Source organism: Equus caballus, chromosome 2 (genome assembly GCF_041296265.1).
Source record: "Equus caballus isolate H_3958 breed thoroughbred chromosome 2, TB-T2T, whole genome shotgun sequence".
NCBI classification, from domain to species: Eukaryota; Metazoa; Chordata; class Mammalia; order Perissodactyla; family Equidae; genus Equus; species Equus caballus.
Window position 1 is genome coordinate 10,771,603 of NC_091685.1, and position 12,968 is coordinate 10,784,570.

Consider the following 12,968-nt stretch of genomic DNA (forward strand, 5'->3'; position numbering starts at 1 on the left):
TTTCCTGGAGACCCCAAGCCTCTGAGCCTGCCCATCCCACTCAGGCCCAGCCCCGCTATCAGCCTCCCGACCCGGCAGAATGCTAATCTCCTCGTGTGGGTGGCTCCGGATTTCTGAGCGTTTCCTGGCATGACTTGAAGGACGGAAGAGGAACGCTGGGATCTTTAAGGGTGGTCTTTGGGTGGAGAAACTAGGCATTCAGAGAAAAGAAGGAAAGACAGCTCGAGTGAGTCAGCCTCCACTGCCTGCCCAGGAAAGCACAGAGGTCCCAGCCAGCCCACACTGCAGGGCAGGGAGGATGTGGCCAGCCCCGCCGGGATCCGGCCGGTGGGCGCCCACGGGCCAGCGACCGTCTGTGCTAGGAGCCAAGGCCACGGTTCTTTGTGCTGTGGCTGGGGTTTGGGATGGGCGACGGTTGGGGGGAAGGGAGTGTGCTCAGTCCCCCCACTTTAGGAGGAAGACAGAGCCGCCTTCAGCTTCTGTCTGATCACCTCACTCCACTCTCGCCTCCCGGGATTCTATGTCAACAGAGCTACCACAGCATTCCTCTGCTCCCACCCTCCGGGACTTCCCAGACCACTCAGGGGGAGGCCAGAGGCCTTCCCCACAGGCCCAATGGGATGTGCTCCCCACTGCCCACCCCACCACACCTCTGACCATGTTCTGGAAGGCCCCTGGCCTCTCCAGATGGACCCTCGTGCTCCCTGCTCTGAGCCCTGAGCTAACGCCACATCCCCTGGCCTCTCTTACCCTGATTTCGGTGGGGAGCACTGGGAGGACATGGATGGGCAGGAGGGGAAGGAAGGTGGGATATTTCTTGCCCCCAGCTGCCCCCTCCTCCCTGCCGGCTGCTGTGGACCAGGCCACGGTAGCTGTGCACCCTCCCACGGCTGTGTCTTTGGCCTTTCAGGTCCCTGACTGCTCCCCTTTCCCTTTAAGGCTTAGAGGCAGGAAAGCTTCCCACTGCTGCTCCTCCTCACTGCTCCACCATCCCCTGTCCGCAGCTTTGTGAATATTCCTGTCATTCAATGCTCTTCAATTACCCTTCCAGTTGAACTCACTTTATTGGAACTCACTTCATTGGCAGCGTGTCATCTGTTTCCTGCTGGACAGACGTCATCTGCTAGTTGCCCCTCATTCACTTCTCACAGCCGCCCTGGCCTCCTTCCTGCTCCTCACATCCATCAGGCTGCTTCTGCCTCAGGGCCTTTGCACTTGCTGTTCCCTCTGCCCAGAACACTCTTCTCTCAGATATCCACATGACTACATCCCTTCTCTCCTTCAGATCTCTTCTCAAATGTCACTTCTCATTGTGCCTTTCCTGGACATCTTACCTAAAATGTCAAGCCCAACACACACGCACACACTTCCTATACTCCTGGCCTTATTTCCTCCTTAGCAACTATCACTCTCTAACATAGCTATTTTACTGGTTGTTTTGTTCATTGTCAGCTTCCCCCTTCTGGGGTGAAAGCTCCATTAGGGCAGGGATCTGTATTTGTTGTGCTTACTGCTGTGCCTCCAGGGCCTGGAACAGCATCTGGTACGTAAGTGCTCAATAAATATTTGTTTGAGGAATGTGTGAATTGGTCCTTTCACGGTGGGTAAACCAAGGCCCGGGAAAGGAAAACGACTTGCCCAGGGCTTCCAAGTGGAGATGGCGGATGGCGAGTGGAGATGCGGATGGCGACTGGATCCCCGGTCCTCCCTCCAGCCCGGAGCCCCGCCCCGGCTCCAGGAAACCTTGTGTTTATTTGGATGCCTGCTGCTCAGCAGCCCAGTGTCCGGAGACAGGATTCTGTGCTGGAGGCCGGGGAGCTCAGCATACTGAGCAGGAAGCAGGGAAGCAGTCAGCACTGCTTCGGAGCTGTCAATGGGGCAAGGAGAATAAATAAATAGACCTCAGCCAGAGCCTGGCGGGCTCTACCCCTTGAGGAAATGTCCCCCCGCTGGAGAAGCCTTCCCACCCCATCCCAGGGCTCTGACAGACTGATGGGCCCAGGGTCCAGGGGGCTCAGTGCTCCCAAATCTGTACCCTGGGGGTACTGGGTCCCACCTAGGAGCTGCTAGGGATGGGCTTCCTGGGATAAGTGAGTCACCCAGCTTTTCATTCATCCATTCTACAAGTTTTCCTGAAGCATTTACTCTGCAAGCCTCAGGCACTGTGCTCTCTGCTGGGGAAACAGCCGCAACCAAGTCAGACAACATGCCTGCCCACGGAGCATCGCTGTCACGCAGGAAGGACGAGCACTAAACAGTAATGAAGCAGAGGGAGTGCAGTGGTCCAGGAAGTGGCAGGTGCTTTGGGAACTGTCAGCAGAGGACCTGCCCAGTCCATGGCCCAGGGAAGTCCTCCTGAGGAGGGAGTCTCTGCAGCCAGAGGGAAGGGGACTGTGAACCGGTGGGTGGCAAGAGGGAGGGTTCCAGGCAGAGGGAGAGCAAGGGAGGGTCCCGAGGTGGCGAGGAGGAGCTCGGCTCCAGCAAGGATCCGAATGAGGAGGCTTCAGGCCGGGACAAAGTGTGAGAACAGCACCGGGAGGCCGTGTTCCAGGTGGGTCACCTGGGCAAGGGTGACCTCTTTCCTTCCTCACAGGTCAGCTGCGCAGACCCCATGGCGAAGGTTCTAGACCTCTCCTCACCCAGCCGACCATTCAGAATTTTGGCATTGCATGCTGGTCCCTACTTGTCTGCTTGTCCTTCCTACCCATGACTGGGGGGGTCGGCTTGGTGAGTCGGTCCCCGGGGTATCAGAAAGAACCCAGGACCTGTCAGCTGGACCTCAGTTTGAATCCTAGCTCAGTTCTTCAGTGTGAGACCTTTTGCAAGTGACTTCACAATCCTCAAAGCCTCAGTTTCCCTATTTGTCATGTGGGAATAATAATCCCTTCTCTGGAAGGAATACGGTGTGGGGTAGTTTCTCAGCATCCTTACAATAGCCCATGGGACCTGGCATCCTAGTCAACTCTGACCTCATCTCCCATCACTCTCCTCCTTGATTCCTCAGCTCCGGTCACCCTGGCCTCTGCTCCGCCTCACCTGCTCACAGGGCTTTTGCACCTGCTGTTCCCCCTTCCCTCATTGCTCCCTGTCCCCTTTCCTGCTTCATTTTCTCTGTAACACAGACAGTATTTGTCCAGGCTCTCCAGAGAAACAGAAATAGAGTGTGTAGACACATACATACACACGTGCGCACGTGGATTGACTGATTTTGAGGAATTGACTGATATGCTGTGGAGGCCGGCAAGTCCCAAACCTGCAGGGCGGTCTGGAGACCAGGGTAGAGGAGCTGATGCTGCAGTCCAGGTCCGAAGGCAGTCAGTGTGCTGCGAATTCCCTTCACTGAGGGAGCTTCATCTTTCTCTATTAAGGCCCCCAGTTTATTGGATGAGGCCCACTCTCATCCAATTATTATGGAGCAAAATCCGCTTTACTCAAAGTCTATTAATTTACGTATTAATCTTACTGAAAAATATCTTCACAGAAACATCTAGAATAATGTTCGACCAGGTTTCTGAGTACTGTGACCTAGCCAACTTGACACATGAAATTAACTGTCACAAGTCCACCCCTTGTCAACTTGGCACCACACACATCTCCTTGAGCCATACTAATCTCCAGATAAAGACGGTAACAGGGTCATGGTTCACCTAACATGATACAACGATCCTGTGTACAACCAAAACGTGCACTGCACTCCCCAGGAGAGAATGCAGACTCCTGGGGGATGCTACTCTTCTCCTGCTAGCCCATAACTTTGGTACTGATGTAAAGGGAGCAATATGTAAATTCTATGGTGTAAAGTCAGTGTGTCTGATGTCACGTGATGGGGAGAAGAAAAGAAAAAGAAGAGAGAGAAGAAAACAGGGATTTTTATACACACACACATTCTTAACAAAATAAGGAAGAGATACTCCTGACAGCTGGAGTCCTTGTTTCTGTAACCGCTCACAGGATCACCGCTGGCATTTGTAACGACCTTCTTCTATTTCTCCCACCGTGTTCCCTGTGCCTCCTACAAGTTCCTCAGCTGGCCGTGGTTCTTGACCTGATGGGTGACTCAAACCTTCACTCCTGAAGGGTCTGGGCAGTGGGCCGTGCCTGGGGTGGTTGTCGTCGTTTTCCATTGACAGTCCTTAGTGGCAGGGTGTGGCGATGCTGAGACGCCCTCGGGGGTCCCCTGTGCTCCGGGCGTGCTCTTCCTCACCTCCATGTGGCGTAGCAGTCTGATTTCCCCGTGGAAGTCGGGGCCAGTCACCCAGCCAGCACAGGAATGCCCTTCTTTGCCTGTGGATTCAGAGGCGCCAGGAGCCCAAAGTGGCTGGGGAGCAGTGTCTGCTTCCAGTTCAATGGAACCATTGTTGTGTCTCTAACATATTATGTATTAGTATTTTACTACTTATTTTGTTTATTCTGTTCCCTCAGCAGGTATGCTCAATGAGAGCAGGGTTAGGGCCTGTTTCGTCCCTGACTAAGTCCCCAGCACCTGGCACAGGGCCTGGCACGGGGCTCAGTAAGCCGTGATTTCCCTGTGCCTCAGGGTGGCTGGGAGGTGCCCATCCCTCCTCGGAGCCTCAGCCTGAGAGCCGGGCCTGTCCCAGGAGCCTGGGTCCCACACTTCTTCCTGACCCAGGGGGTCCTGCTGCCTTGCCCTCACAGCCGTGTCGCTGGGCCAGCAGGTGGACACAAGCCCTTGGTGTTCACCACTCCACCCCCTCCAGGACTGTTTACCAGACTCAGCTGGAACAGTGAACCTGCCCCCACCCTCCTGGCGCCTGCCTCGCTGCCTCCTGGGCCTGTGTTTGAAGATGTGTTTAAAACCCGGCCTGCGCTCAGCAGACGCCGCGGGCCAGCTCCCGGTAGGCAAGCGCTGGCGACGGGGGGCTGCCGGGATGCTCAGGGGCTCTTGGTGGCTGGGCCTCCACATACGGCCATCCAGGGGAGCGAGGTGGCTCTGGGCCTCCCCCGGTGTTTGTTATTCCATGTCAAAGCCCTATCATAAACATTATCCTAGAGTGGGCCACTGAGGCTCCAGTGAGGAGGGTTTGTTATTCTAAAACGGCCAGGAGAAGAAGGCATGGCAGCCTGGGAGTCTGCAAGCAGCGCCAGGCTTGGGAATTCAGGGGGAGTGAGAAGGAAGCTGAAATGAGGGCGAGGACTTCGTCCGTGCCTGTGCGCGGGGCCTCAGAGTCCCGCTGACCACTCTCCACTGTCACGGCCAGTTGGCAAATCCGCCTCTGGAGTAAGCTCCATCTGAGTGGAAACCAAGCCCAGTTAATCCACCAGCCCCAGATCCCCGCAGAGAATCAACAGAAGAGCAATGTTTGTTGAATGAATGAATGAGCATAGCTCTCCTATGTCTGTTGGAAGCAGCAAGAATGCTCGTGGAGGAGCACATATTACTTGGAAGTTCTGGCCATGGGAACCTGGTCTGGAGCCTGACAGATGTGATTTCAAACCCCAGCTTCTGTCCTTCACAGGCCGTGTGGCCTTGGGCCCGGGCCTCCCCTCTGCCTCTTTGGTTTCCCGTCTATGAGTAGGGCCACCATCCCCGCTGGCTCTCACCCAGGGAGAGCAGAAGGAGGCCCCAGTGGGCAGTGATCAACTGAGAGCCCGGGTTCCAGGGCCGGACTGCCGGATCTGAGGGCCTGTCCCACCCTCTCCACCTTTGTCACCCTCGGAGGGTTACTTCATGTCTCCTTGCTGCGGTTGTGTGTGTTTCCAATCTATTAAATGGAGCTAATACTAGACTGACTCAGAGTTGCTGTAAAGGTTAAACAAGTTAACGTGAGCTTAGCAGCCTCCTGACACTGTAAGTGCTCAACAAACGTAGTGAGCCTTGTAATAAATGGACAAGGACCACTTCGTAAAGTGAAAGGGGTGGGAGGGTACGAGGAGGCGGGAGGTGTGGGGAGAGGGCCCATGATTCCGGGTCGCCTGCTTCCTTCTGAAGGACTTCCTGCCGTCTGCTGTCCAACGGGGAACAGAGGCAGCCTCCCGGCCCTCACCGAGCTCTCGGTCCAGACGGGCAGGGATGGGAATTACCTGAAATGGACCCCTCAGGGGGATAAGTGCCAAGACCAAGGGAAGGACGGGGGTCTGTGGGAGGCACCAAACCCCACCCAGAGCTGGGGGCAGTCCAGGATGACGACAGGCTTAGGTTTCAGTCCCGACCCCGCAACACTCTGGCTGTGCCACACTGGGGCTGCCTCTTGAATGGTCTGGTCTCAGTTTTCTATCTATCTGTAACATGCTAATAGTAAATACTCCTGGCTATTTCTGGCTATTTCACAAGGCTCCAGAGAGAAAACGGGTGTGGCGAGATGTGGGGGATGAATGTGGAGCGTGCCAGTGGACATCCAGGAACCCTGCCCCAGACGTGATCCAGGGCACTGTAAAGGGTCCTGGGCTGGGGTCAGGAGACTTGGGTTTGAACCCACTTGGCCCCAGCTAACTGTGTGACCTTGGGAAAGCCCCATCCTGGCTGCTCTGGTCCCCTGTCTCCTCTTCTCTTCTATAAGGCATAGGATGAGATCAGCGGTTCTCAAACTGAGCTCCAGGACACCCATGGGTTCCACAGATAAGCCTTGGGAGTCCCTGCTGCAGGGGGGCATTGAGCCAGCAGGACTTCAGGCTCCAGCCCGCCTCCCTTACATCAGTGAGGGAGGTTTCTGTTTTTATCTGCTCCACATTTTGAGTTCCAAGTAAGGTTCCTCTGGAAAATAATAACAACAGAAAAGGAGTCCGTGGCTAAAAAGAGCTTTGAAAAACCACAGGACCAGATGACCTCCTGGGGCCTGTCCAGCTCCAAACGGGAAGGTTCAGCTCTCACTATTTTCTTCCAAGCTTTATCCAGCAAGCACTTCTCCAGCACGTGCTACATGCCACGACTGTTCTTTGCACCATGCAAAGTGTAACGTGCCTCAGTTGCAGGACCCTCCCAGCTCCGCGAGAGCCGCATGCCGCGTGACTGTGGGAGGGACTCTGTGTGTGTAGGAAGGTCCAGGGGAGCCATTTCTCCTCCAGGCAGGTCTTCTGGGTGCCTGAGCCGATGACCTCACTACAAGCCAGGTGATGCCGGGCCGAGCCGCCTGCACTGAGAAGCCACGGGGCAGATGTGTGCAGCGATGGGTGTGGTCACAGGAAGCCTGTGCGTCCCAGCCCCCCAGAGGAGGAAAGCGGTCCAGCTCGACACGGCCGGTTTCATCCGAGGCATGTGCCGCGTAGGAGGAAATGCATGTTGCCTTAGCAGTGTCCACAGCAACAGGGCCACTGCCTCCTGTGATCCATCCCCCGCCACCGGGCTGCCATCGACACCCTGCACCAGGTGGCTGCAGATTGGATTTCAGGGGTGGCAGCCAGAGCCTGGAGAAGCCCCAGAGGTGGGGCGGTGGGATCTGACCTCATCTCCAGGCAGCTTGTTACTGGGGGCAGCGGGGGTTGCCGCATCCCAGCGCAATTCAGCTCTCCTGCCTGGCCAGAAACAAAAGCGGGCGGGGATGGGTGGAGGAGCTCGCACAAGCACGAGCTTGGCTCCATTGCCCATGACACTCTTTAGGCCAGACTTTGTATGCCTTTTGCATGAGCTTTTCTCTTCGGATTATGTGTTCTTGAACCCCATGGCTGATGTCACTGGTGGGAACTTCTGCCACGTGGTGGCGGCATGCTCCAAATGCAGAGTGCCAAAGTTCCAGGGGCTAGCCTGCAGGGCTTAACGAGCCGCCTTGAACTATGAAGTGACCACAGCAAGTGTCAAAGTGCCAAGGAAAGGATGGCCTCAAACCCTCTCTTGACTGGGCCCGTGTTGAATGCTGCAAATACAAAAATGAATAAGATAAAATTCCTGTCTTCAGAAAGCTCATAGCCTAATGGCAGAGACAGGTAGCTACAGAGCAGATATAAGCCAGTGTTCCCGCCATGATGGAGGGGAGCATGGTGGGTCACGTATCTGTCACCACGACTGTGCTGTGTAGTGACAGCCGGGAGAATCTGCCGGGGTGTTGGAACGATGGCAGGTAGGCTCGGCTGGGCTGCCTCGAGTGTCTGGGAGCCCACTGGTTGTTGGCTGGTCCGGGATGGCCTCGGGGGGACAACTGAAGCAGTTTGGTCTGCCCTGGCCTGGGCTGCTCTCAGGGCCATGGTGGAGGTGCAAGGGGCAGCCGCTGCCCACCGGGGCTTTTTCAGGCCTCGTTTGTAATGGTTGCCAACATCCCATTGGCTATAAAGCAAGTCCAGAGGCAGAATGGGAGGGGGCTACAGAGTTCCATGGCCAAGAGCATGAATATAGGAAGGGATAAAGATTTGGGGCCGTTACTATATCAATCTACCACACAGGGAGACCATGGGACACCTGGGGAGGGGCCCCACCCAGCCCCCTGATGATCAGAGAAATCCCATGGAGAAGACATCTGAGCAGAGCCTGGAAGGCCAAGTCTGAATTTGCAAGTGGAGAACGGAGACAAGGGCCTTTCCATGTACAGGGAACAGCATGTACGAGGCGCAGAGACAGAATGCGGCTGAGTAGTTGAGCATTTGGAGACATGAAGGCTGGGTAGGACACAAGGTCACTGACCACAGCAGGGTCCAGGTCACTGCCTTGCAGGCTCCACTGAGGAGCTAGGCCTTCATCCTGAGGGCAGGAGGCACCCAGGATATTTTTGAGCAAAAAAGAGAGAGAAACCATCCAATTCGTGCTTTTAAAAAATGTGGCAGAAGAATATGGAAGAAGTGGGAGGTGAGGGGGTCTGCAGGGAGGGGGTGAGAGGGACTGTTGCAGTGGACTGAGTGGGAGATGCTCAGGCCTGAATTGGTGTGGACCAACAGGCTGGGGGGCTGCCATCCAAAACAGTGTGCCAACAGAAGGAACAGAGCCCGAGGACTGATGGACAGGCTATGGCTGGGGAAACAGGAGGGACAGGTGACCTGAACCACCTCCTGACATTTTGCACAAGAATTGCAACAAATTTTTCCCTATATCTGTGCTAAATAAGCTAAAGAATGGTCAGGTGCCTCCCTTTTGTTGGCCAAGGGAGTCTGGGGTACAGCCACGTGAAGCCAGCTCCAGTCCCAGCTGTGTGGAATTGAACAAGTCCCCTCATGGGCCTCATCTAAAAAAGAGTTTCCCCATCTAAAATGGGGCATTTGGAATCATTTCCCAGGGCCCTTGCACCTCACGGGCAGGCCATGGTCCTTAGAGTCTGGTCCTCAAATGACAGAAGCAATTGCTCTGTAAGGAAGTTCCCCAGAAGCCAGTGAAAAATACGGATCCTGGGCCCCACCTCAGAGAGTCCGACTCCCGGGCTGGGACCTGGGTATCTGAGCTTTGTAGAGCGCTGCCAGTGGTCCTGATGCCTGGCAGGTCCAGCCGGGGCGCAGCTGTGTCCCCTGGCCCGACATGGTGGCCCAGAGCACAGAGGGGCTTGAGAAACGTGCTGAATACCAGCACGGGTCTGAGCCGGAGGGTCCAGGCCCCAAGCCCTTACCTGGAGTGAGGACAGCATCTGGAGCAGGTGGTGTTGGACTTGGGCCTCGGCATCTAGGTGGGCTTACTGCTTGTCTTGCTCATTTGTTTGGGCATGCTCTTGATTACAAAACGAATCTGTGCTCATTCTAGAATTTTTCTAAGCACCGGAAAAGAAAGGAATCAAAAGAAAAACTCACCCATCATTCCAAACCCAGACAGAACCAGGGTTCTTGTTCTGCCGCGTTATTAGACAAGATGTTGAGACCCGGGGCAGGAGTGGGAACTGTGTGGGCAATTGCTGGAGATGAGAACAGACTGAACATGTTCAGAAGCCAGTGAGTCCTTCTCTGTCTTAGGGCCTGGTGCCCTCAATCCAGAGAGACCTCCGCCAGGTCCCTGAGCACAGCCCTTATTCCTGTCTCTTTCCGCCCCCGCCAGGTGCTGTTTGCCCTGAACCAGACCCTGCTGCAGCATGAGAGCGTGCGGGCCGGCAGCCTGCAGGCGCCCTACACCACCGAGGACCTCATCAAGCATTACAACTGCGGGGACCTCAACGCCGTCATCTTCAACCACGACACATCCCAGGTGAGGCTCCCTCCTCCGGCCCATGCAGCCTCTAGGTCGCCAGTTCCAAAGGCCAGGCCCATAGGAACCCGCCTGGTGTTTATTAGACACCTGCTGTGTGCCAGGCGCAGGCAATCTTCTTGCCAGTCATGGTAATCAGGAGCTATTTGTATCCCATTTTACATATGGGGAAACTGAGGCCGAGAGAGGAAGAGACTTGCCCAAGGCCACAGCACTTATTAGTTGTTGAGTTACCAAGTTATCAAGAGTAGCCCTTGAGCCTGGTGTGCGCGGCTCTGGGGCCTCGACCCTGGAAGCTTAGCCTGGAAGAACAGGAGGCCTCTTAGAGGCTCAGTTCAGCATCTGGGGAATTAGTGCCTGGGGACGGGAAGCCCACAGGTGCTCGGAGCTTGGGCCCAAGTGCAGCCAGGGGCATCTGCCATGGTTCAAGTCCTGGAGGACATGTCACCCCCCAGGCTGGGCAGACAGCCAGCAGGACCCCGAGGAGCGCAGCTCCACCAGCCTCCCCATTGCCGTCGGGGTCAGTTCCAAGACTCTTGGTCCAGCATTCGAGGCCATCGTGTCCTGCCCACCACTGGCCTTGTCACAGCCTGGGTCCCCCACCACACAGACCTTGTGCCACTTGCAGCTTGCTCTTCCTTCCACTGGGCCTTTGTTCAGGCTCCTCCCGCCCTGACACCCAGGATGGAGTTAGGTGTCCTCCCAGCTCCTCTGCGCCCCCTGTGCTTTCTGTGTCATGGAGCTTGAATATCCATTCATTCAAGACGCAGATGAATTCATCCAAACAGGCCACTTCCCTGCTCAGGACACTGCAGTGGCTCCTCATTTTCTCAGGGGAAAAGTGGGCATCCCCTGTGTGGCCCCATGTCTCCCCCCAACCATGTCCTTCTGCCCTCCTCCCACACCTGCCACTCCAGCTGCACGGACCTCCTTGCTGATCCATGAGCCCACTTGGTACACTGCTCCTTTGCACTGGCTGTTCCTTTCGCCAGGATCACCCTTCCCCAGATATCACCACGGCTATTTCTTCTCTGGCCTTTCTAAATCGGCCCCGCTACCGCATCTAGAATTGCAGCCTGACCCCACGCCCTCACTCTCTCCCCTTTGTTGTGCCCCACTTTTCCCCGGGGCCTGTATCATCGTCTTGCACTCTTATGTATCCTGATTCATTGATCAGTGATTAGTTACTGTCTGTCCTTCCCCACTGGAAGTTTTATTCATCTGTTTTCTTAAATCATTACATCCCAATTGGCTAGTGCAGTGCCTGGCACAGAGGAGGACTCAGTAAATATTTGCTGAATGAATGAACAAAATAGTTTATAAGTTCCAGGCACACTGCTATGAAAATGGATACAAGGGGGAGCAGAGAGAGCTGCCCCTGTGGGGCTGACAGTCTCGCAGGAGAGATGGGGGGCTTCCACAATCAGTTGTACCGACGTGTGATCCTTGCTGTGCGAGACAGTAGAGGATGCACTTGGAGCTGTGGCAGGAGCAGGAACTTAGATGGGCCTGGGGGCTGGGGCTGGGGAGAGAAGGAAAGATTCCTGCCAGATGAGAGGTCAGAGAAGATCCTGAACTGGCCATAGACGGGAGGAGGAAGAATGTTCCAGCAAAGAAGCTGCGTGCGAATAAGCCGGAGGCAAGAGAGATCAGGAGGAGGGTGAGAGTTTGTGCTGGAAGCAGAGCCAAGGACCAGCCGCCACCACACTAGACCCAGAGCGCCTAGAGGGCGAGCATGATGCTCATCTCTGGGTCCCGTACCCAGCTCAGCACACGGAGCGAGCATCAGCGAGCGACTGTCGCGTGAGCGAATGTAGGTGTGTGTTGTGCTCTGTGCATTGTAGACAGTGGAAGAGGAAGGCCCCCGAGACCCTGCCGCAGGAGGCTCGGGACTCTGGGAGCTGTGACTCTGGGCGGTGGAGGAGAGAGGGAGAAGAACTCTAGCACCAGGAGGCTCATAGGCGGTTCTCCTGGGATGCGCCTTGTGACAGAGCCCTGCCCTGCATCATCCTCTGGGGGACAGGCTGGTGAGCTCTGTGGCAGAGGGGGACCTGGTCACCCCTCGGGATGGCCTGACCATGATGTGGCTGGGTCGCGGGGAGGGGTGTGCAGGACGGGGCCCTGGCCAGGCTGTGGTTGACACTGAGCTGAGAGAGGGAGGGATGGGGTGACGTCAGGGCGTGGCAAGCTCAGATTTCCTGTGAGCCTGTGTCCAGAACCACTGATTTGTCTCTGGCAGGTTAACTGTATTGGGGGTCTTCTGGCAGTGGCTTTACTTGAGGTGGGATGGAGTGGATTTGTCCACCCAGATTAGAATAGCAACCCAGTCTGCACCCATGGGGGCACGGACAGAGTCGAGCCCTCAAGGTTGGGGTAGGGGGGCAGCCCTGCCTCCAGCCACAGAGAAGCCTAGAGTCAGGGTAGCAAGGCTGAATCCAGGGCCCACGTGCTGGAGAGGGGGGTCCAGGTGACGTGGGGCTGCGTCTGCAGCTGGAAGCCTCTAAGTCTGCAGGGGGCCAAGGACGCAGGGGCTGTAGGGGCACAGTTGGAAGGCCTCAGGGAGAAGGTGGCATTGGAGCTAGGCTTGACAGTGGAGTCCACCAGGAGGGGAGGAAGTGAGCAGCTGGCAGGCAGAGCAAGCTGTGCTGGTGGGGGTGGGAGGACGTGGGAGGTCCCGGGGAATGATTTGCAGAGCGGCGGGCATATCATGCAGGGGTGAGAAAGCCCTGGAATGTTCAAGCCAGAGGATGATGTGTTGAGAAAGATGCCCCTGGCTGCAGCACAGAGAAGGATGAAGCAGCCTCTGGAGGCCTGGGTGGGACAGGTGCAGGGCCCAGGATGATAACACTGAGGGCCAGGTGCCGAGTGCACCTCCCCCGTGGTCTGCCTTGCCTCCACACTCCACCAGCCCACCTTCAGAAAT

General features: G+C 56.2%; 1 protein-coding gene across 1 annotated transcript in view; it reads left to right on the plus strand.

Moving 5' to 3' along the window:
• TRABD2B (TraB domain containing 2B) overlaps window positions 1–12,968 on the plus strand; it is a 216,945-nt gene that overhangs the window by 167,301 nt on the left and 36,676 nt on the right. Inside the window, exon 3 of the mRNA XM_023630292.2 lies at window positions 9,899–10,045. Within this exon, the coding sequence (XP_023486060.1) occupies window positions 9,899–10,045 (147 nt within the window). The remainder of the gene's footprint in view (window positions 1–9,898; window positions 10,046–12,968) is intronic.